The following is a 24,157-nucleotide window of genomic DNA, read 5'->3' as shown; positions in this document are numbered from 1 at the left end:
TTTGTCAAAATGACAATGGATAATACAAAAGAAAAAGGAGTAAGCAGAAAACAGGAATTGACTGTTCCTAAATAATCTCTCTCTTAAAAACTATTCCCTCCCTCCCTTCTTTTCTTTCCTTCCTTCCTTCCTTCCTTCCTTCCTTCCTTTCTTTCTTTCTTACCAGGGATTGAGCCCAGGGGTGCTTTACTATTGAGCTAGCAAAGACATAAACCTTCTTTTTCCTTTTTCTTAAAAAAAAAAAAAAAAAAAAGGGAGGGGGAATAGTGAAAAATTTCTGGTTAATAAAATTGTCATAAATTTGAAGCTGCCTAAAACAGTATTGAGTGAATCCTCTTTTTCTTAATTCTTAGATAAAACTTGGTAAACTGAAAAGTAGAAAGTTACAGTAAACCTAATATTAATATTCCATTAATATTCCATAAGGCTAGTCTGTAAATTTTTAGGAAATTTTCTTAATTTCCTTTATGAAGGAAAAAATGAGCCCAAAGAAGGTTCCCAACACTATAAAGTAAGGAAAATACTATAAAAAAAAGTGAGGAAAATAAGCATGCCATACATCTTTCTTTTAAAAGTTGTTTTAGAAGCAAATATGGGAACATCTTACCATCTGAATATTACTGACTTTTGTATTATGTCCACACGAGCCATTTTGTTCTTTACATAACTGTAATCAATAGTATAATACAACTTCATACATATATTAGTTCACTTCAGTTTCTTCATATGCTACATAGTCTTCATAAGTTATCATCTTAAACTGTATACTGTTTGATAAAATGGATTCCATAACTTATCCAGTAACAATATTTCTCACTGGTTATCTAGTGTGTCCCCCCTCCCCCACCTTTTTGTTTTTATTTTTTTACATTTTGCTAGAATATTTTTATTTGTATTAACTTTAAAGCCAAAGTAAGGCAACAAACTAAGGATCAATACTATAGATATTTTATGCTGATTTATCACAAAAGCAATTTTTATAAACACACACATATACTCTTATCTAGTAGTAATACCATATTTCATCTAATCTAAGATAATAACAATTATACTAAACTCTTTTACTTGATATACTACTAAGACCAAATGTTGAGGAGAAAAACTTTGACAAATTAAACTATGGCACTTTAAAACTATAGGATTGGTAATAATTTCAGAGCTATTAAAAATATGTGTATCGGGGGAATGTCCTAGAAGAAATCAAAATTAGTATCAGAACTAAATTCAGTACAGTACATTTTTATACAAGGGAGGGAAAATTGTCCAACTTCAAGTGGAATAATCAGAACCTAAGAAATAAGAATAAAAACATGGAATACGCAATAAGGCCCTTAAATGTAAAAATTGTACTTGTGGATTTTCTCAGGAGTGTGAACAAGGACTAAACAATTACTTGTGTTTACTTCAACAGTATAATAATAAAAAATTAGAAATAGCTTTAAAATCTGAAAATAACAAAATAAAATTATTAGCTTATTTGAAATCCTATAGACGGTTTACCCAAAAGTATATATATACTACTACTACTACTAATAATAATAATGAAATTTCTTATGTCAAACAGTGTGCAACTCCAAATTCATAGTGACAAGGGCTGTTATTAGCAGATTCTCTCTTGGAAAGATCCTCAACCTTCAGTAGCTTCTTAGTACTACAATAGTTGTATAGGTTTTGAATAGGTTTTTTCTTTTCTTTTTTTTTTAATCAGAAAATTGCTTATGAAGTGGCTAGCCATTTTTTTAAATGCAGGTAATCATATGTGAAAAATTACCCTATTAAGAGTAGTCTAAAAATTGTATCATTTTTTTTAAAAACTATTGTTTAAAATACGCATAAATTTCTTTTGAAAAGTGTCTACATTCTAATCAGTTCTTTAATGAAAAAAATTTTGACTGCTTTGTGAAGAAAATATGAGTAGCCAAACAAGCCAAATATAAACAATGTAAGTATTTGAGACCAATGTACATACAAGGCCTATACAAGATTTAGCATCAATAACGGTGCCATAAAAATACTATTATATTCATATTATAAAATGATGTCTTTACAAAGAGAAGAAAGGTCACAAACAGTGCAAAGGCATATTAATAACTCAATATTTAATTAAATTAAGTTCACCTCCAACTCACAAATTTATGAAAATCTCTGCAGTGAAAACATGAGCCAAAGCACAAGGAAAGAATAAAAGAGGAAAGAATGCTGCCTAATTTGGCAAAAAACAAAACAAAAACCCACTTCAGAACCTGGATGGAATTATTTAACTATAGTCAAATGTTCACAGACATATTCAATTTAGAGGGCAAGAAATCTGCATTTCTAACAGTTCACCTATTGTACTATGATTAATAACAACCAAAATTTGTTTAATTTAAAAATCTGTGAAAGGAGTTCAATGCCTGTCTTTATTGCCAGGAAAATGTCTGCTTTATTCATGAAGTACCCCAATTATTCAAAGAGTAGAAAATTACTAAATACTGATCAGTTACAGTAAAGCTTCTGTGTTAATGCAGCAATTTCTGGATTTGATTATGAAAGCTGTAACATAATCAATCAATCCTAGTTTGAAAGGACTGAATGGTAACTGTAGTCAGTCATCTAGAGCCATAGCTAGATGAGGTAGACCACTGGGGTCATGCCCTAGAAGGGTTCATCTTCCCTGTGGCTTGCTCTCTTGCCTCCTGGCTGCCATGAAGTGAGCAGCTTCCCTCTGTCACGCCCTTCTGACATGTCCTACCCTCAACTTGGGCCCAGAGCAATGTAACTGGCCAACCATGGACTAAATCTCTGAAATGGTGAGCCACAATAAACTTTCCCTTTTCTAAGTCGTTCTTCAAGAAAAAGCTAACTAATATAGAAATTGGTACCAGGAGTAGGGCTGCAGCTCTAACTAACTAAAAGCTGCAGCTCTTTGACCATACAGTTCAAAGCCTTTGGAGCTGGTTTGTGGGAGGAGGTTGGAAAAGTTTGGAGATGAAGACTAGAGAAGTTTTAGAATGTTGTAAGTGGAGCTTAATGGGAAATTCTAGTGGGAACTCAGAAGATCAAAATGTACACAGTAAAGAATGCGCTCCTGGGATTTCAGAGTGGAATAAGGATGTTACTTGCAATTGGACTAGAGATCATTCCTGTTACATTCTGACAAAGAACTTGTTTATGTTTTGCCTTATCTTGAAACTTTAAAGTGATGGACTAAATAATCTGGCAGAGGTAATTTCAAGGCAGCACAGCATTCAGTGAGTGGCATGTATTTTGCTAGCAACTTTTAGCCAGGTTTACTGTGGCCCACTCCCCTTGCTTTCTCTGCTTCCTGTCTGCCATGAGGTGAGCAGGCTTCTTCTGTTATGCCCTTCCACCATGTTTTCTGTTTTTGGCCAAGGCTGTCAAATATTACCATCACAGAATGACCTTCTGAGATAAAAATTACCAAGTATTCTTACATATTAAGAAAACATTAAATATTATTAAATTTATTAACTTACTAAAAATTTTAAATGTTATAATTTTACTAATAACGTATTTTATTTAATAACTTATTTATTTTATTTAATGCTATGAATGCTAAACATCAAATAAGTCTGTATTAAACAGATAAAGTCTAATCATTAGTATTCTGTTTAATATTATATACTATTTAAAATTTTCAACATTTATTAACTCAGAAAGGCTACTTATGGGCACATATACGGACGACTGACTTTTGATAAAAGTCTAAAGGTAATTCAGTGGAGAAAGTATATCATCTTTAACAAGTGGTGGTAGAAAAAGCTGATATGTAAATGCAAAAAGAGAGAAAGAGAAAATACAACTTCAATCCATATTTTGCATTATACAAAAATTAACTAAAAACGGATTATAGACCTAAACATCAAACCTATATATCTATAAAACTTTCTTTGACCGATACAACACTATAAAAACAAACTGGTAAACTGGACTTCGTGATTATTTAAAACTTCTTTTCTTCAAACATTGTTAGATAAAATAATAATACATAAAAGAAATTGATAAATTGATAAATTTGGACTTTATGATAATTTAAAATTTCTGTTCCTCACTAGACATGGTGGCACATACCTGCCATTCCAGCTGTCAAGAGGCTGAGGCAGCCCAAGTTTGAGGCTAGCTTTAGCAACTTAGCAGGACCCTATCTCAAAATAAAAGATAAAAAGATCTGGGGATGTAGCTCAGTGATAAGAGTATCCCTTGATTTAATGCTTATAGCCAGCAAAACAATATCAACAACAAAAATACAAACAAACAAACAAAAACACACCAAATGACAACAGAAAAACTTCTGTTCCTTAAAAGACATTTGTTAGTTGAAAAAATAAGTTACTAGCTAGGAGAAAATAGTTACAAAACATGAATCTGATAAAGGACACATAATCTGAATAAAGAACTCTCAAAACTCAATAAGAAAACAATCCAATTAAAATAGGCAAAATATTTGAAAGTACATTTCATCAAAGAAGATATATTTACAACAAAGAACTACTTGAAATATGCTTATCATCATTAATCACTGGACACATCAAATGAAACCACAATGAAATGTCCTTCAACATGTATTAGAATGGCTAAAAGTTTAAGACTGATCCACGGATTAAATCTTTATTGATAAGGATTTAAAGCAACTAGAACTCTAATATACTCCAGGTAGGAATGTAAAATGAAAACAGTTTAGCAGTTTCTTAAAATGTTTAATATACACCTACCATACAATTCAGCCATACTTCTCCCATGAGATAGGAAAGCTGATGTCCAAACAAAACCTTTTATATGGATGTTCTCAGAAGCTTTATTCATAATGGTCAAACAATATAAATAGAAGTCAAATATCCACAAACAGGTGAATAGATAAACAAATTGTGATATTCCATAAAATGGCACATTCAGCAATAAAAGGAAATAAATTAATAATATATGTAATAACCTCAGAGAATCTTAAAACAATTATGATGAGTAAAAGGCAAACAAAAAAATTAAATATTTATATTTATAAAAAATTCTAAATATGCAGGCTTACCTATAGTAATAAAAAACAGATCAATAGTGGTTGCCTGGGGAAGTATGGAAGGAATGGATTTACAAAGAGGCATGTTTCTTAAGGCATGATAGTTATGATTCAATATGGACATATTGATTACAGTGATGGTTTCATTAGTGCATACATACATCAAAACTTATCTAATTGTAAATTTAAATGTACTCAATTTAAAGCTCAATAGAACTCAATTAAACCTCAACAGAACTCATTTTAAAAGCACAAAGTATTGAGCTGGGCATGGAGATGCATGCCAGTAATCCCAGTGACAAGGGAGGCTGAGGCAGGAGGATTGCAAGTTCAAAACCAGCCTCAACAATTTAGTAAGACCTTTAGCAAATAAGATTCATCTCAAAATAAAAAAAGAAAATGGACTAGGGATGTGATTTAGCGGTAAAGCATCCCTGGCTTAATCCGTGGTATCAAAAAAGCACAACATATTGGCAGTACAATTCTTGTAATGGCATAATATGTACAGTGAATATATATTTACTTTTGTTTTTCTTGCCAACTAACAGAGTAGTTATAAAAGACTACATAGCCAATGAGAAATTGATTAAAAAAAACCCCACCTTTTAGCTTCAGGGAACCAGATAAAAACTTAAATCAAATAGATTTTGGTCTATTTCTTAAAAATGAATGCATGTGACTCCTTGACAAAGGCACTCTCTTGTTCAGTCCAGCTCAATGAATCCTGAGAACTTCCACAGTCTCTTAATAGCTCAGAAGCACAGTAGTCAGATATGCATCTGCAATACTATATGCTCAATATTTTCAGGATAAAGCATAATAGTTTACAAAAGCTTAGATGAGGCATGAGGCACAGAAGGGTTTCTCATCTAAGACAAAGGCTAAGCTCTAATATTTTGGACATCAAAATTGATATGATTCAATGGCTCCTTTAGAAGGTAGAGATAGGTATTTCCTGTTGTTTCATGCTGCTCTAATTTGAGACAGAATTAATTTATGATAAATAATTATTATCTGAGGTCATACTTAAAACACACACAACTATGAATGATACTAAGTACTATAAATGCACATTCAAACACTTGCAGGTGTAGTATGCTGGGGATCTGAGCAGATTCTGTAATTCTAAACGTATCCTTTGTATCACACTGAAGAGTTCAATCACAGTGCTTCTTACATTCATAAGAAATATTTTTTTTCTTTCTTGAAAGAAAGGAAATAGAAGGTATTGAACAGAAGATATTTCACTTGAAATAATTTGTGGATTTTGTAATTCATCTGAATAAAGTTCCTCAATGTCTAATTTTGTATTACCTAAAATTGGAACTCATGGATTTTTGATAATTTATTTTTCACAGAAAAGGATAGTATTACTCCTATATTTGGCTCACTAGTATACTCAATGATCATATTAATTGAAAATTCCCTACTTATGTAAGTCTCTTACATAATTGTATTGGTACACAAAATCAGTAAATTTCACAATTAACAATTTCTAAAATATTTTACTCTTTCAACAATATACACAAACTTCAATTGATAGAATTTCAATGTATAAGTCACATAAGAAGCATTTCAAGTTATTTCTTCACTACTGACAACACCTATCAAAATGCATCCTTTGATCCAGCCACTTCATTTCTAAGGATATATTGTATGTGTACAGTATGTTCTATTAATAAAACACCCATTACATTACTGTTTCTTATACAAAAGATTAGAATGGACTTTGCATGGTAGGGCTTGGCCTGTAATCCCAGTGACCTGGGAGGCTGAGACAGGAGAATTGCAAGTTCAAATCCAGTCTCAGCAACTCAGTGAGGGCCTAAGTGAGACCCTGTCTGTAAATAAAATTCAACCCCCAGTACCTCCCCCTGCAAAAAATTGGAATGTCCATTAAAATGAAGACTAGCTTAACTTGTGATATAATAGGCTATAAGTTTAGTGTTATTAAGACAGCAATCTCAGGAAAGAGACTCCCAGAGTTCAAATCCTGATTTCTACCACTTATGAGCTGTGTTATACTGTTGGTCATTTAACCACCTTTTGCCTAATTTTAATCATTTGTTAAATGAGGATAAACAAATATTAACTATCTTAGAAAGTTGTTCAATGAGTAAATACAACTAAAGTATTAAGAAAAGTACCTGGATCAGGAATAAACTCTGAATAATAATCTCATTGTAATCACCATAATGATTATACATTAGTATAACTGAATACTTACCTATCATTAAAAAGCATGAGGAAGCTTTAACTGTATAAGTGTGGAAACATCTCCAAGATAATATTAAGTGAAAAAAGGAAGGTCCAAAATAATATGAATAGGTGCTACCACTTGTAACAAATATGTAACCGGGGGACAGGCTGAAGATTTGGGACAGTAAGAGAAAACAGAAATATCTAAATATATAATTTATATCACATTTGAACATGGATTATCCAACTTAAAAGTATTGTTGAATAATTCAATGAATGCTAAAACAATTGAGTCAAAAAACAAAACCATATATATATATATATATATATATATATATATATACCCAATTAACTAGGCAAATTAATGGCAAATATTAACATTGCTCTTAAATGTCAAGTTATTTAATCATTTTTCTTATACTATCATTCCTTTAATCATTATAACACTCAATGAAGAAAACTCTTTTTACCTTTATTTGAAAGGTGAGAAAAACGCAATACAGAAAGACAAAGTAATTATTGCAAAGCCACTCTACTAAGAAGCATAAACCCCAGATTTTTTTTTTAATATTTATTTTTTAGGTGTAGATGGACACAACACAATGCCTTTATTTTTTTTATGTGGTGCTGAGGATCGAACCCGGGTCCCGCCCATGCTAGCCGAGCACTCTACTGCTGAGCCACAATCCCAGCCCAGAAACCTCAAAATTTGAACCACACTCTCTGATGTCAGTACTAGAGCCCCTCCTATGTTGCCTCTTAACATACTCTGAAGTTACTTTTTCCCCCCCAAATAACCTAAGTGACTTCAAAACAAATTTGTAGAGTTCACAATAATGGACTATCATTATAATGATTCTGTCATTAGAGTAAATCAGTTTACAGAGTCTATACTTGTACAATATGCTCTATATCACCAAGGCAGAAAGTATTTCTGGAACACTTAATACCACACCAAAAACAAAATGTCAATTTGTAACTTTATCTGGTAATACCTATTATTTTCTAATACAGTATCCATGACACTTATTGGATATCCAAGAGTTATTACATACATAAAATTAAGGATAACTTATGGAGTAATTAGGATAATTTATTCACTTTTCTCTCAGACACCTAAGATAACACAACAACAATAAATATTTTAGGTATGAGTCATTTGGCCATTTCAAATGTATTTTTCCTTTTGTTAATTTCTTCTTTGCTCTATCTGGCCTTCTATTTCTTTTCTAAAATGTTAAAAGTTTTTTTTTTTTCCCCTAATTACTGAAACACTACATGTTCATTGTGAAAATAAAAACATGTAATAAAGAGCTGGGCATGGAGACGCACGCCTATAACAAGTTCAAAGCTGCCTCAGCAGATTATTGAAGCACTTAGCAACTCAGGGAGACCCTGTCTCTAAATAAAATATAAAACAGGGCTGGGAATGTGGCTCAGTGGTTAATCTCTAAATAAAATATAAAAAAGGGCTGGGGATGTGGCTCAGTAGTTAAGCATCCCTAGGTTCAATCCCTGGTACAAAAAAAACAAAACATGTAATAAAGAAAAATACAAGGAAGAAAGCAAAAATAACCGGAAATGCTCATTTACCCACTGAGATAACCACTGAATAATTTGATGATCATCCTTTCCTGCAATACACTGCATATGTAGGCATGTACAAACATGTATTTTTATATGCATGTGATGGCGGATACAGTACCTTTTCTTCCTCCCTTTCTTTCTCCTTCCTTTTCTGTATTTGCTTCTTCCAATGTCAACAACCTATATAAAAATACACAAAAGTCATGGTGTGTTTTCACATAGTTTTATAAAAATAAAATCTCACTATACACATTTCTTTATACTCAGCCTTTATCACATAAGAAACATGATAGAAATCCTTCCAAGTCAATATAGATTCAACTGCTATCATTGAATGACTTCACAATATTCCATAATGTGTCATAATTTACACAATTCCCCTATTAACAGGCATACCTCGGTTCATAGGTTTTTGCCACTACCAACATTCTGGCAATCAACATTCATGTAAACACTTGCTTAATTATTGGTGCTTTTATGTGTAAGGAAAAGATTCCATGGAGGGAGGCTGACTAATGGAAAAACATGTATTTTCAAGACTAACAGACATCATCTGACCATTTACTAAAAATAAAAACCTATAGTAATTCACATTTCCACTAGCATTTTGTGAGAAAAATTCTTCCTTGTACATCCTTATTAGCAGATTTATCACTCTCTTAATTTTTGCTAGTCAGAGATGTAGTATTTCATTGATAATATATTGATCACTAGTAAGGTTACTTTTCATGCTATAGATTTTTCTTCTCATTAACTTCTGGTCACATGCTTTATTTATGTTTGTGTCAGGTGAACTTCTTAATTTATAAGAGTTCTTTAAAATGTTAACTCTTTTTATAAGTACTTTAAACTTTTGTCCTTATCACCACTGAAGAAGTCTTTATTTCTATATAGGCTCACATGTCTATTTTTCCTTTATAATTTTTACATTTCCTGCCTTAGCTTAGACTGCATTTGCAAAAAATTGAGAAGATTAATATTTTAAGTATTTATCTCTTACATTTCAGTCTTCAATCAATCTGAAATAGGTTTTTGTATGTTGCAAAACACTGGCTCCATTATATTTTTCTCCAAATGGACCAACTGAATTAGTTATAGTTATCATATACATGTGCCTATTTTCCCTACTGGAATTTGTTTTATTATGTAGCAAATCCCTATATATACTAGCATTAGCTTCTACTTTTTAAAATTCTGCTGAACTTACATATTTTAGCCTAATAATACATCTATACATATAAGATGAAATAATTCAATGTTTTAATTTTCCATTTTCCATATCGAGCAAAAATTGTTTAAAATGTTTATTGATTATAAGAAACCAAATATATAGATGTATAGTAATAAATTTTGAATCTTTCTTTAATGTTCTAGAGATCCTTATTTTTTTTTGATGCATTTCCTACCAAATTTTTTCATTCTGTATATATAGTCACTACTATATACATGCCCTTTCTTCAATTTTACAGGTATTTCCCAATCTAGCCTTCTCTATTTTGTTTTTGTTTGTCTATCGGCCGTGCATGCACATGCGTTATGTGCTTGTGTGTGTGTTGCTGAGGATCAAACTCAGGGCCTCATCCATGTTAGGCATGCATTCTAATACTAAGCAACACCTCAACCCTTTTTATACGTTTTATTTTGAGAAAGGATCTTGCTATATAGCCTTGAACTCACAATCTTTCTACTTCAGCTTCCTATATATCTGGGATAATGGGCATGTGCCATCATGCCTTGCCTCTATTTTGCCTTTAAACGAACATTTAAAAAAATTTAAGAAATAATCAGAATAAAACATAAAGTCTGGCTGTTTTTCATTGCTTAAGTACATCTGGAACTCTTGTGTGTCATATCATTCACCATTTACCTTATTTTCAATAAAAAGATTCATCATCAAAAGAACAATAAATTTCTACAGGTAGAATTAAGATTTAAAAATGAAAAATTTTGGTTAGTTATAATAACAATACCAAAAATAATGGTGACAAAAAATCACAGGCTGTAAGAATGAAAAAAAAAAAAAAACAGGATATAAGAATTCAAATCTGAAAATACATAAATTTTTAAAGAAGGCTATTCACAACTGTGAAATGTAATAGAACTAACTACACAGCAATGGACAGGAAGGGGTATCTCACATACATCATTACATAATTTTATTCATGGTAACAACTAATTTTAAGATAGTTTTAATAATTTCCAGTGAAAAGAAAGACCTGGTACTATGAAGATAAAAATCCATTTCAGCTGCATCTGTATAGACACAAACTTTATATATTTATATAATATGTACAATATTGTATAGTATATGTACATATATATGTACATATATAACACTACTTAGAAAATAATTATATAACCCAAAGATTTTTTTCATTTCATAATAGGAAAAAAACAGAATAGTTAAACTTTAAAATTCTCTACAGAAATTAAATGGAATAATTCTTATTAGTCACTATTTATAATAAACAATGAATATATGTATAAATTAAAAATGAATGTATGCATTCATTATATTTTAAGTTTAAGAACAGAGAACTGAAGTTAAAGAAAATATTTAATCTTTTAATAAAATCTTTCCTTAGAATGAAGGAGCAATATTTTTTACGATTAAAATGAAATATAAGGGGCTGAGGATGTGGCTCAAGTGGTAGCGCGCTCGCCTGGCGTGCGTGCGGCCCGGGTTCGATCCTCAGCACCACATACAAAAAAACAAAGATGTTGTGTCCGCTGAGAACTAAAATAAATAAATATTTAAAAAAAAATAAAATGAAATATAAGCTCACAGAAGCTATACTTTAACTACGGTTTAACTTACTGATATTTACCATTGCAAAACTATTAATCCTGTGAGTATTAATTTAGGAAAGGAAAACTATTATCTAGTTCATGTCTCCTCGGTTCCTTATATTTCTTTGTCAATTTCATGAAGATAAAAATAAGATATAAAAAAACACCACTCTACAGCTTGTACAATATATTTCTATTATTCATTGTGGACAAGAAAATTAGAAATAGAAGAACTTCCTCCTTAAATTGATTCCACACATTAATTACCACATGCTTTGGAAAATCTTCGTGCAGAAAATACTAAATCACTACAATTGATAAAATACAGGACTTTTTTGCTGATATTTCTCAGCTCCTATTAAATCTTTGTTAGAAGCTGGGTACGGTGGTGTGCACCTGTAGTCCCAGCTATTTTCGAGTCTGAGACAGGAAGATCATTTGAGCTCAGGAGTTCAAGGTAGCCTGGGCAACACAGTGAAGTGAGATCCTCATCTCATAAGAAAAAGAGAAAGAAAGAAAAGAAACGAAACTTTGCTAGACATATATTTTTTCTGCTTTGTTTTTTCCTTAATAGCCTCATTTCATATTCTACTTCCTTCACCATATCTAACCTGGTGCTCAAAAATGGGTGTTAGTCAAGTTTTGTAGGATTATAGTCTCTTTTAGGAATTCAGTTACGTAAAATCAAAGTAGATGTCAGTAAAGTTAATGATAAAAAAAACTTTACAAGTGTGTACTAAACACTGTACACTCATCTAAATTTAACGGCACCTATGGGATAGATTTAAACTTGAGGAAACAATCTTGCTTAAGTGCCCAAGGTCATTCAGCTATTACGAGTTGGGGTGAGACTCAAAACCCAGGCTTCAGTTTGGGAAATCGAAATGTAAAGACAGTGGTGCTGAGGGTTGAACCCAGTGCTTCACACATGCAGGCACCCTACCACAGAGCTACAGCCCCAGCCTCACCACTTTAGTTTTTTTTTTGTGTGTGTGGTGGTCGGGATTGAATCTAGGGCCTTATGCATGCAAGGCAAGCATTCTGCCAACTGAGCTATATCCCCAGACCAACCACCATTTATTTCTAAAAATACTTTCTAAGAGATTATCTAGAATCATCTTATTCTAACTCACAGCTTTATATACCCTCATTATCAAACCCGAAACCAGCACTCCCAACAAAGGCATGTAGCATAGAACTAAGCTGGCACAGCTGAATGAAGATCCTCTGTTTTAGTCTATTGCGACTTCACTTGTAGATAATAGAGTTAACTTTTCATTTAAAATAACTTACTCCTACCACTTCCCTCCCATATCTGGATGATAGCCATATCTATTATTAAATATACATACTGTGAACCTAAGTTGGTCACTGCACTAATGAAGTCCATATGAAGTTTGTTTCTATTCTATTGATCATGATTTGGAAAACTATTATTACTGACTTATATTTAAAAGCCAATACCTTATATTTAAAAATATAAAACTTATATTTAAAAGTGTACGAACTTAGAAGGAGTTATGATCTCCAAAAGTTAAAATAGTTTAATCTCTTTGTCTAATTGTTCAACATTCACTCAATCAACAATTTAATGAGTACCTCTCAGGTACTTCTGAATTCTTGTGCAGAAGAAACAACAATAAAGACATAGTCCTTGAACTCCTAGGAGCTTTATGACTTAAGGAGGAACAGTCCAATTAACAGCAATATGCCAGAAATAAAAACAGAAAAACATTGTGTAGTAGTCCACAGGACTGTAAGATTATGTCTGCCCATAGGGGAAGGAAACATTCTTAGTGGTTATAACAATCTATGAAGGCAGTGAAAATGAGAATGACCTCATAGTAAGAAAACAAGAGTTATCAGGGGCCCTAACACAAAAATCTTTATGTATTGTTTTATAATGGATTATAACACAATTTCCCAATAAATGTTAAAATTTCTACATGTAACACTCACAAATTGATAGTCTATAAAATGCCTTCCAAACTTCAAATCATGTGTGTGTGTTTTGTGTGTGTGTGTGTGTGTACCTATACAACAATTTAGTCACCAATTCCTGCTGCTAATTTTCCAAATTTCATCAGTGGTCTGAGTTCTTTCTTTCATAAGTTCCCTAAAATTGGAAGAACTGTGAAATAAAACTGCAGACTCATTCAACCTCTTTCATATTGGTATTTTCCTCTCTTGTAGTGAACTTGCTTTTTAACTGTGTTTTTTTTTTTTTTTTCTTGCCTATTCTGGTGTACCTGGACAGAACAGGTTTTGATTTCCAGAGCACTTAAAGAATTCTCCTTATTGGTGTGATGTCATCTGGGCAAGGAAGCAACACTATTTTTTTTCTCTCCTCTAAAGATCAGGGAACCTCACTCTGGAGAAATGAAATGAACAAAAATATACTCACATCTGTAATAGTCATGGCTATATAAATATATCAATCGTTAGTGCTATTGTCCAGAATAGGTCATAAGTACAATGTGCGAAAATTCGAAATCCATAAAAAAGACAACAGTGATCTTTATTACTTGGGTAAAAATCAAGAATCATTAAGGTTGTGTTTTCTAGTAAGAAACATCAATAGGCCAGTTTTTCCATTTTGCCATCATTTAATAAGGTTTAACTTTGAGCTTTCCTTAACAAAACAAGTTCAATTTGGAAGATACAGAAAAACAAAAATAAGTCAGCACATTCACAACTCAAAAGATAATGATTCCATCTTCCTCATTTTTCAAGACTTTTAAAGAGATTCTTCAATTACACTGGTTAGAAAACTATAAGACTTAACTCAGAATGTGATTTTTCATATTAGGTGTAATTCAAACTTCAAAAATCATATTTGTAATTTTTGGTAGGGACTTTCAATTTAAAAGAAACAAGAACTTTCTGAGTTTACAATACAAATAAAAAAGTTTAACCCCAAACTGGAACACATTCTTTCCTAAAGTACATTATTTAGGGTAAAAACATTGGCTGTTGCATTATATATTAAATGGAGAAGCACTGGGTAGTCAAAAACCTAGGCAAAACAATTTCTGTATTTTCACAAAATACTATTCACCACTGGGAAAAACTAAGGAGAAACACAAGCTTTATTTAATTCAAATTTACCACAAAGTTGGTCAAGGTATTGATTGGGAGTGTCATTAAGTAGATTTTAAGGAGGAAAGGCAAAAAGAATGCCAAAGGCAGAAAATAGCCAGCAGTATCTTTACTTAATCTTCTTGTCTTTTAAGTTATGGTCAAATAAATTTGGTTTAATTATACGCCCAGCCCAATCAGTTTCCAAAGAATTACTTCCCTTTCAGGAAAACCTAGTCACTTTCCCATAAGCTAGCCTGGGCCTACTGCAGACCAAGACACAGCAACACCATCTTTCAAAGACTCTCCATTCAATCGAGAATGTCGCATTACCAACACCCTTGTTTTGAAGACAGTGTATCTTTATTCCTTCAACTATCCACCCTCTCGAAGAAGAAAAAGTTGTAAGTTCTGCTTTTACCCTTCCATTCCCACCCAAAGGAGATGGACATCCACAGAACCTCTCCTGCAAGGATGTCAGATAAAACCCTTAGAATTACTGAGAAAGCACATTCGAAAGGAAGCTTTTCAGTGACTGCAGTGAGGGCCATATCAGTGACATTCCCTCCCAAGCCTGTTTCACCGCAGACGTCTCCAGGGTTTTTCCTGTCTTCCTGCTCACCCGGGTGAGGGCGTTTGCCAAAGAATAGGCTTTGGGGAATGGGGAGTGGGGGCTGGCGGCTGTTGCAGACCCTGAGGAAAGATTGAAGCAATCCTACTACCTGTAGCATCAAAGATTCCAAATAGGGAACCATAATGGCCGCACTCACTCTCAACCCCGGAAAAGGTGGACACCTCAAATCACAGGTAGCCGGACAATCACATTGAGGGGTGGGGGGTGGGGGGTCGGGTCAAGAGATGTGGAGAAATAAGCTCCTTGCCAGTGCACGGTGACAGCGGGGAGGAAACCCCAAGCAGTGGAGGCCACTCTTTACAGTCTCCCTTGTCTTCTCCCACTCCCTTCTACAATCCCCACCAGTCGCCAGTTACCGGTCGCAGCTCACCTGCTGTGGCGCGAGGTGCAGAAACTCTACCGACCACAGATCCAGAGGCTCTGTCACTGCGGGAGGGGATGTCTTCAGCTGCAAGGGGGCGGGGCGGGTCTAGTCAGTCACGTGACCTCGAGCTCCGCCCTGCATCCTCCCCATCCTAGAGCGCTGCATCCCACGAGCTGGGATCTGCAGATCGCTTGAATATTTTTTGTTGTTGTTGTTTTGCGTCTAAAGAAAAATTGAGCATATATTTTTACAAAGATTGTGATGTAAGGTGCAATTCAGAAGGCGAGGATGACAAGGGTTAAAGTGCATTGCTAAGGAAGTGACGTTCAAGCCACAAGCCAGGGACCGGAAATGGCGATGGAGTTCCGTCCCTCTGAGGCCCGCCGGTAAAATCCCAGGCTGTAAGGTTTGGGCCATCACGTGATTTCAAAATTTGAGCTGTGCTGGAGAGTAGCCAAGTTACCCGGCCAGTTGTTGACTGTGTTTGTTTTAAAAGCACCTCATTTAGTTGAGTTTTCTAGGACTTCCTTAAGAAACAGCTTTATAAAGCCTTATTAGGATACGAGTGTTTGAAGGTCACTCTGGATACTACCAGCTGGGAAAAACGGGTCGGGAAGGGTTTATCTTGCTGAGGTGGGAGAGAAAAAGGAGGGGCAGAAAAATCCGGATTTTACCGCCAGGGCCTACCAAGCTAGCTCCACCAGTAGTGTCGTAAGAGATGGGAGGAGGAGCATAACGCCCGGAGGCAAAGCCCAGGAAAAAGATGGAGGTCTCGAAGTGGGGGTGGGGGAGAGGGAACGTAGAGGCTAGCAGTGCGGCTGCGCGAGAGGCGGTGGACGCGCCGGCGCGCAGAGGGGGCGGGGTTAAAGGTCACTGCGCGGCGGCGGGTCTGGCTGGCGGCGGCGGCGGGCGGGAGCTGAGTGCCCTGAGTGCACGTGTGAAGAAGCGGCGGCACCAGCGCGGCTGCTGGAGACACCCCCGCCCCCTTCGAAGACTCAGGGCCGCCCTCGACTTTCCCGGCCTCCGTCACCCCTTTAGCTCTGTGCCCTAGGCGAGGAGGCCGGCTTGTGGGGTTGAGTGGCCCGAGCTGAGGGCGCCGAGAGCTCGGGGCGGCGAGGACGACGGCGTTGATAGCGGTGGTAACGACGGCCTCAGCAGGCGGGGAAGATGAAAGGGTGAGGAAGGGCAGCCTCCTAGGGCCCGGCGGGCAGGGTATTGGGGCCCGGGCCCGTGTAGGGGGAGTGTTGCGAAGAAGGGGAGAAACTAAGGGCGAAGACCTGGCGAAGGGAGATTTCCAGGCTTCTCTCTTCCCTCTGTTCCTAGAGGAGGCGGAGGCGACCAAGGCTGTTGGCGGGCTGAAGGGCTAGCGGTGGCAAGAGTGGTGAACCTAGGATTTTGTCCGGAGGACAAGTGTGGCTGAGTAGGGGCAAGAAGGAAAAACTATTGTGAGGCGCCTGGGGCCTCTTACCCCGGAGCGGACGCCTGAGCCACCTCCGGCCCATTTCTGGTGCAGTGGTCAGGTTGTCCTCTTATCTAGATCCATGCTTAACAACTGGAACTACAGTCTTTGACACCTTTCCGTTTCATTTGCATTTGGGGTCCGTGCAGAACCTTCTGGCGGGAGAAGGAATTGGAATAAAGAGCATGGGCATGAGTATTAAGAGCTAGTGACTCAACTAGATTTGGGTTGGGTCAGAGGGAGTGGAGGAGGGGGAATGAGCTCAAACAGTGTAGACTTGGGGTGCCAAAATGTTTAAGGAAGTATTGTGAATCAATAGGTGGAGCTATTGCTTCAGCAGTTGGTAATTGCCCCCTAAGTGCTTCTGAGGTTACTATGCTTTCTTCGGCATGGTTGACAAAGTTAAGATTCGATTTTTTTTTCTCTCGAATAAAATTAGGGATTATTTTGATTTAACTGTTTCCGTTTGCATAATATGTCTTCTTGCCATTAAATTATATACTGTTACAGTATTAGTTACATTATAGAATTGCTTAAATGAGTATTTGGGAGCTTGCCTTTAGAATCCTCAGAGGAAGAAACAGAACCTTGTAAAAGCTTTCTCAGACGCCTGAAAAAAATTTTTTTTCTTACTATCGTAAATCGGTTGAAGGATTATAATTATGCTTTAAGTTACTTAAACTATTCAAACTATTCAGCAGCTCTTTTGAAGATGAAGTAAGTCACTTTTTGGAGTAACTTCATACTGCCTAAAATTAAGGTTTAAATGTTATCTCTATGTTTGAAGTGTAGAAGAGATTCCAAGGAAGTTTATTCATTTGGTTTTAGGTCTGTAGCATGTTTTCTTACTCTGATTTGATTTAAATACTGGAGATCCATTTCATTGTTGAATTGTATGTCTTGAAAGTATTTTTCCCAATTGGGTCGTGATCCAGGAAGTTGGGGCTATTTTACTTTGATTCAGCATATTTGGGGAGTCTCTTTTTTTGTTTGTTTGTTTTCTGATAGACAGTACTTGAGTGTAGATGCTGTGCTCTTAACTCATTTTTTTTTGGTATTTTTTTCCATATGTTCAATACATATTCATTGTGTTTTCTTAAAGTAATAATGAGGCTGAAGAGTTCCCAGTTTTGAAACTGTGCCAAGTATCCAAGAAATTGTTCTGGATGTTTTGATCCAAAACCTTTAATCTAGCTCATTCTCCATAGGGTGTAATGTCTTTCTGGTAATTCTCTTGGAAATAGAAATGGGGCCAGTTTCTACTTTGAATTAATACACTCATGAAGCAATATACTCTTTATTATACTCTTTTTATTTTAAATGGACATTTAAGTGTGATGTGATGGAGGCAGATCTCTAGAAATGATGTCGGTGTTAGAGAAAAGTTATTGAATCTGTAATTTATGCCAGCAACCATGCATTAAGAGTCCTTAAGCACAGTTCTTATTGCTTATGATTGGGAGCTTAGAATCATGTTCTTTTTTTTTTTTAAAGAGAGAGAGGAGAGAGAGAGAATTTTTAATATTTATTTTTTAGTTCTCGGCGGACACAACAACTTTGTTGGTATGTGGTGCTGAGGATCGAACCCGGGCCGCAGGCATGCCAGGCGAGCGCGCTACCGCTTGAGCCACATCCCCAGCCCCTAGAATCATGTTCTTGAATGAAAAATTTTAAGATGATTTCACTCACTCCCAGGAAGTTGGGACTTGGAAAAAAGTTGTTGCTTCTTAGTATATAATTAAGGTGCTGAAGAAATGAAGTTAAGATATACTGTATTCTTTAGAAGATGTTGAAGTCCTTGAGTTTCAGAACTTGTATCACTATGTGCAATGTAGTCAGTTTTTTAACTCTTGATTTTGAAAGGCCTATGGGAAATAGTGGTCTTGATTATGTGGTTTTTGTATGAAACTTAATTTGCTACATATTTTATTGTATATTGATCTAACAAGACAGTAAGTTAAATAGAAATATCTAGAAATGGGAAACTGTAGGACTCCCAACTCCATATCAATGTGCGTCGTTACCTATGTTGCCTGTTGTTTAAGTTTTTAAACTTATTTTCTGATTTTACTTCCTATTTTTACTGTTAGTATTCTGTTGTATTGGCATATATTTGTATGATTTTGTGGGGGGATTCTATTGGGGATTGAATCCAGTGGTGCTTGTTCTCATGTTTACCACTGAGCTACATCCCTGTTCCAGGCCCACCCCCTCCCCCTTTATTTTAAAGACAAGGTCTTCCTAAGTTGCCCAGGCTGACCTTGAACTTGAGATCCTCCTGTGAGTTGCTGGGATTACAAATGTGGACCACTGTGCCTAACATAAACTGGTTATTTTTGATCTCTTTGTTATTCCTCACTAGGGAAGATGATAGTCAAGCAAGAAATACGCTGTAGATAGCTGTGACTGGGGCCGCAATGTAATTGGTCATTAATGTAATAGAAAATAAAGCTAAAAAATAACTATTTTGAATAAAATTAAAATATAAGATTCTTTAGCCAGAGATGAAACTGTGTTGGAGAATTTAGAGTAACTGTTACCACTGATAGTGTATGGACTAGGAAAGGGCACAGGGAGTTTTCTGGGGTGCTGGAAATATTCTCTTTATCTGGATATTGGTTACATAGGATGTGTATATACATGCATGCATGCATACATACGTGTGTGTGTGTGTGTGTGTTGTGTGTGAAAAATCATTGGGCCATAAACACAATTAGTGATCTTTGCCATGTGTCAATAAGATTATATTGCTCTTTTGTCAGGGGGGGGAAAAAGCCAGTCAGGCTGAAGTAGCATTTGATAACTTTATAAACCTGCAATTCTTACTCTTGCTACTGTGAAATCAATAATTTGTTGTTTGTTGGTTGAGAGATTGAATTTTAACAAATACTTTACTTTTTAATGTTCCCTTTGCTGTATTGAGATACATTCATATAAAAATGACTTTAAAATAACTTTTTAAAAAATCTGTAATGTGCTAACCTGGTGTAAAAGAAATACAGAGAATTAAAATCTGTTTTAGTCTAGTAATCAGGTACGACTATGCTATAAATAATAGGAAAGTCAGTTGCTTACATCTGTGAATGGAATCATTGTATAATAGGAAGTATGCCTCCTGTCTATACAGTTGTGTGCACAGGTGACTAATCCTGTGTTGCCCTCAGTAGTATGATTTTTTTCTATCAATTAATTCAGTCCCTAACTCAATAGCAAAATATTAGTCCATTATAGTTGCAGCTGAAACAGTTGGCAATTGAGCTGCTGAAATGTGCCTTTTGAGGCTGAGTAACTGAGTTTTTAAAGTTTAATTAAAAATTTAAAAATTCAGTTATTGGACAATTTTTAAGAATGCTTGACACACCTTGTATATGTAGATCTAATCTAGATTTCATGAAATGTAAATATATATGAATGGTTTCCCAGCAAAATTAACATCTGAATTGAGGTATGCTACAAAAACTTATTGTGGAAAAGGGTTTTTAAAAAAGATGAATTATTAATGTTTTGTTTTTATTATATGTTGAAATTATTTCTCCTGTTTGGCTTGTTAATATAGGTTCCAGAAAATTTTAAATTATGTATGTAACTAAAATTATGTTTCTTTTGGACATTGCTGTGCTAGACCCTTAAAACCAAAGTTGTGAGCTGTTACATACACCTGTAATCCCAGAGATTCTGAAAGCTTAGGCAGGAAGATGGCAAATTCCAGGTCAACCTCCGCAACTTGGCAAGACCCTTTTTCAAAATTAAATATAAAAAGGACTGGGGATGTAGTTCAGCAGTAAAGCACCCCTGCATTCAATTCCTAGTACCAAAAATAAACAAACAAACAAACCAAAGTTATGTAAAACATGATCTCTTCCCTTAGAATATAGTTCCCAGATGATAGACATGTCTAAATGTTTCAAGTTGTGGGCCAACAGTTGATTTGTGGCTATTTATACTCTGGGAAAGGATTCTGATGCCACTCCTAGTTTTTGTTTAAAGTCTTGTGTTCCAGTCATCTTTCCTGAGCTAGTGCAACCTCTGTTCTGCCTGTTATTATTGAAGTTGTTCTTCAGGGAGAACCTTGTTTTTCAAGTCCTGAGGCTTCTTGTCTTATTCCCCTAAGTGCTGTAGTGGACGCTTGTTCATAAAACTACTTGACAAACATCCTTAATTATTTCTTTTGGATAATTCCCTAGGAATAAAATTTTTGGATCAAAAAATACATTTTTTTAAAGCTCTGATACAGTTGCCCTCCTAAAGTAGCAGTTTATACTGTTAGCCCTATTATGAGAATGTCCTTTCTTTCTCCCAAGGTCAGATTCAGAAGGGAAAGGAAATTTGCAAAAAACTTAAGAAAATGGATGAAAACGTTGGCTACCATTTCAACCAAGAGTTTTATAAATTTTTGTTTCAATTGTGATATTGACTTTGATGTTGTAGATGGACACAATACCTTTATTTTAGTTATTTATTTTTATGTGGTGCTGAGGATCGAATCCAGGGCCTCACATGCTAGGCAAGCATTCTACCATTGAACCCCAGCCCACAAGTGTGTTTTGAGTACATATTCTTATAGCCTTAACTCTACTTTTACTTGGCTGATTAGGTGATAAATGGATAAATTTATTTATTTAATTTTGAAAATTTCATTACTTGGTGAAGTTGGGGTACTTTCTACTTTTACTGGTATTTATATATCTTTGTGACTTATTTGTTTATAAAACATCTTGTTTTTAATTGGGATACAGATTGCACAGACTTGAAATTACAAAACAGTCAAAGACACAGTAGAAAATGAGGTTGAGACATTCAGATTAGTACATTTTTGTTAAAGAGTGATGTCAGTTGACCCAGATAGCCTGAAGGAAAATTCTAAGGTATATTCGGATTTTTTTTCCCCTTCTAGTCTATGTAGTTCATTATATAAGGGAAACTTAACTGTAATACAAACATCATTTAACTAAAAGGCACCAAGTTTTGTTCTATTTTTTTTTAAAATTAATTTTTTAATTTATATGTGACTGTGGAATGCATTATAATTCTTATTACACATATAAAGCACAATTTTTCATGTCTCTGGTAGTATACAAAGTATATTCACATCAATTCGTGTCTTCATACATGTACTTTGGATAATAATGTCCATCACATTCCATCATCATTTCTAACTCCATGCCCCCTCCCTTCCCTTTCCACCTCTCTGCCCTATCTAGAGTGCCACCAAGTTTTATTTCAGTGTGCCACAAATGATAGCTAGAAGTAGGGTCATTATAATGAGACTCTTGATCTCTGGGTCTTGGTTTCATTCTTTAACAAGAAAGACTTGAACCTGAACAATGATGACCAAAGTTTCTAACTCAGGTGCAAGTTCTAATTTACTGTTAGTATTTAAGGTGTTGATAGCTTTGATGAGTTCTCAAACTACAGGAAAAGGTGCTGTTATTTGACACCTACCCATGACTGCTATGATATATGTCTGATGTTTAGCACTGACTTTCTATGATACCAAGAAATAAAGCCTTGGAGTCATATTTGAAGTGTACTCTTTAAACCACTTTCTCTTATTTGCTTTTGTGCCTGTTCTTGTCCTTTTCACTCATGACACTCTTTTTAACTGCTACCTGATATTCCTACTGGGCCAAGTAATGGATTCTCATTTAATCATTAAAATATCCCTGTACAGATGATGTGATATCTATAATCTTCTAGTTTAAAAAAAAAGGCAGAAATAAGCCAAGAATGAAAAACAGCTTAGTGGATTCTGGGATTTTTTAGTAGTTTTATGTGACCCAAAGTTGTTGAGGGTGGTAGGGAGAAACTAGATCAGTAGCTGTAGCTAGGTGATAAAAGTCTTTGTTTCAAAGTGGTGCTGAGGCGGGAACCCACACATGCTAGGCAAGCATTCTACCACTGAGCTACAATTTCAGCCCCAACAGTTATTGAAAGATTTTGAGCAGAGATGTAGTGTTTTAGGAAGATTATTCTCATTGCATCGTGATGGCTATCTCCTAGGTGCTAGACTTAGTCTCCTTCATTAGGCTCTTAAAATTAAGGTTGAAATAGTGGCCTGAATCATGATGCTAAGAGAAAGGATATGAGAATAGGTTATGATGGTATTTGAGGAAGCATAACTAATAAGAATTGTAAAAGGATATAAGGATACATCAGAATCAAATTTCTGTATTGGATGAATGATGGAGCTATTCATGAAGACAGATATGAATAGAGGTAGATGCTCTAATTTTTTGTAGATTGAGTTGATTTTGAGATTCCTGTGCAAATAACCAATAAGCATTAAGGAATACATTTTTGGATACTAAGATTTGGAGATAAAAACATTAACATTTACTTGGTAAAAAAGGTAAAACCATAGCTCAGAAGGAGTTCTAATTTAATATGTGGATGATAATGGAAATTTTTTTCACAGAGTAATTTATTCTTTTTAGGTAAAGGCCTTGAGTACATTGTGTCCATGTGTGTATTTAGCATTAGCAATTAACCAAATAATTTCTGAGTTTTTTTTTTTTTTTTTTTTTTTTACACCTCTGATTCTTGCAGTTTAACAATTAGGAAAGCTGTCCACCCACTACCACTTTGTTTTTGTTTTTGTTTAAAGATTTATGCATGTATAGATATGGAGTATATTAGTCTTATTTTTTGACTGTTATATGAAAAAAATAAGTATTTTTAATATTTATTTTTTAGTTGTAGTTGGACACAGTACCTTTATTTTATTATTTTTATGTGGTGCTGAGGAACGAACCCAGAGCCACTAGGTGAGCGCTGTGCCGCCGAATCATAACCCCAACCCCCATACTACCACTTTTTTGATGCTGCTAAATCTGTAGAACAATGGTTCTCTACCAGGAGCAAACCTCTCCTCCTGCACTCCTCCCTAATTATTGATAAATGTCTGAAGAGTTTTGGCACCTAATAGCTAGGGATGCTGCTAAACATCCGATAATGCACAGGAAAGCCTTTTCCCACTCAAGAATTATCTAGCCTGAAGTGTCAGTTGTACTGAAATTGAGAAACCCTACTCTG

At 35.0% G+C, this 24,157-nt stretch overlaps 2 protein-coding genes across 4 annotated transcripts in view; one reads left to right on the top strand and one right to left on the bottom strand.

Annotated features, from left to right (window-relative positions):
* Atp6v1a (ATPase H+ transporting V1 subunit A) overlaps positions 1 to 15,757 on the bottom strand; it is a 57,337-nt gene extending 41,580 nt beyond the window's left edge. The window contains exons 1-2 of the mRNA XM_026394724.2: positions 15,673 to 15,757; positions 8,919 to 8,980 (exon numbers count right to left, since the gene is read on the bottom strand). The gene's annotated coding sequence lies outside the window, so the exon portion shown is untranslated. The remainder of the gene's footprint in view (positions 1 to 8,918; positions 8,981 to 15,672) is intronic.
* Positions 15,758 to 16,530: 773 nt separating this feature from the next.
* Naa50 (N-alpha-acetyltransferase 50, NatE catalytic subunit) overlaps positions 16,531 to 24,157 on the top strand; it is a 30,644-nt gene continuing 23,017 nt past the window's right edge. For 2 of the 3 annotated variants that reach the window (XM_026394023.2, XM_026394017.2), the window contains exon 1: positions 16,531 to 16,841. In XM_026394023.2, coding sequence (XP_026249808.1) covers positions 16,834 to 16,841 — 8 coding nt within the window. In that variant the 5' untranslated portion in view covers positions 16,531 to 16,833. Of the gene's footprint in view, positions 16,842 to 17,495; positions 17,843 to 24,157 lie in introns of those variants that run through there. The other variant, XM_026394032.2, reaches the window with a different exon arrangement.

The sequence above is a fragment of the Urocitellus parryii genome, chromosome 2 (genome assembly GCF_045843805.1).
Source record: "Urocitellus parryii isolate mUroPar1 chromosome 2, mUroPar1.hap1, whole genome shotgun sequence".
In the NCBI taxonomy this organism is placed as follows: Eukaryota; Metazoa; Chordata; class Mammalia; order Rodentia; family Sciuridae; genus Urocitellus; species Urocitellus parryii.
Note: the sequence above shows the minus strand (reverse complement) of the source record. Positions and strands in the feature narration are given on the sequence as shown.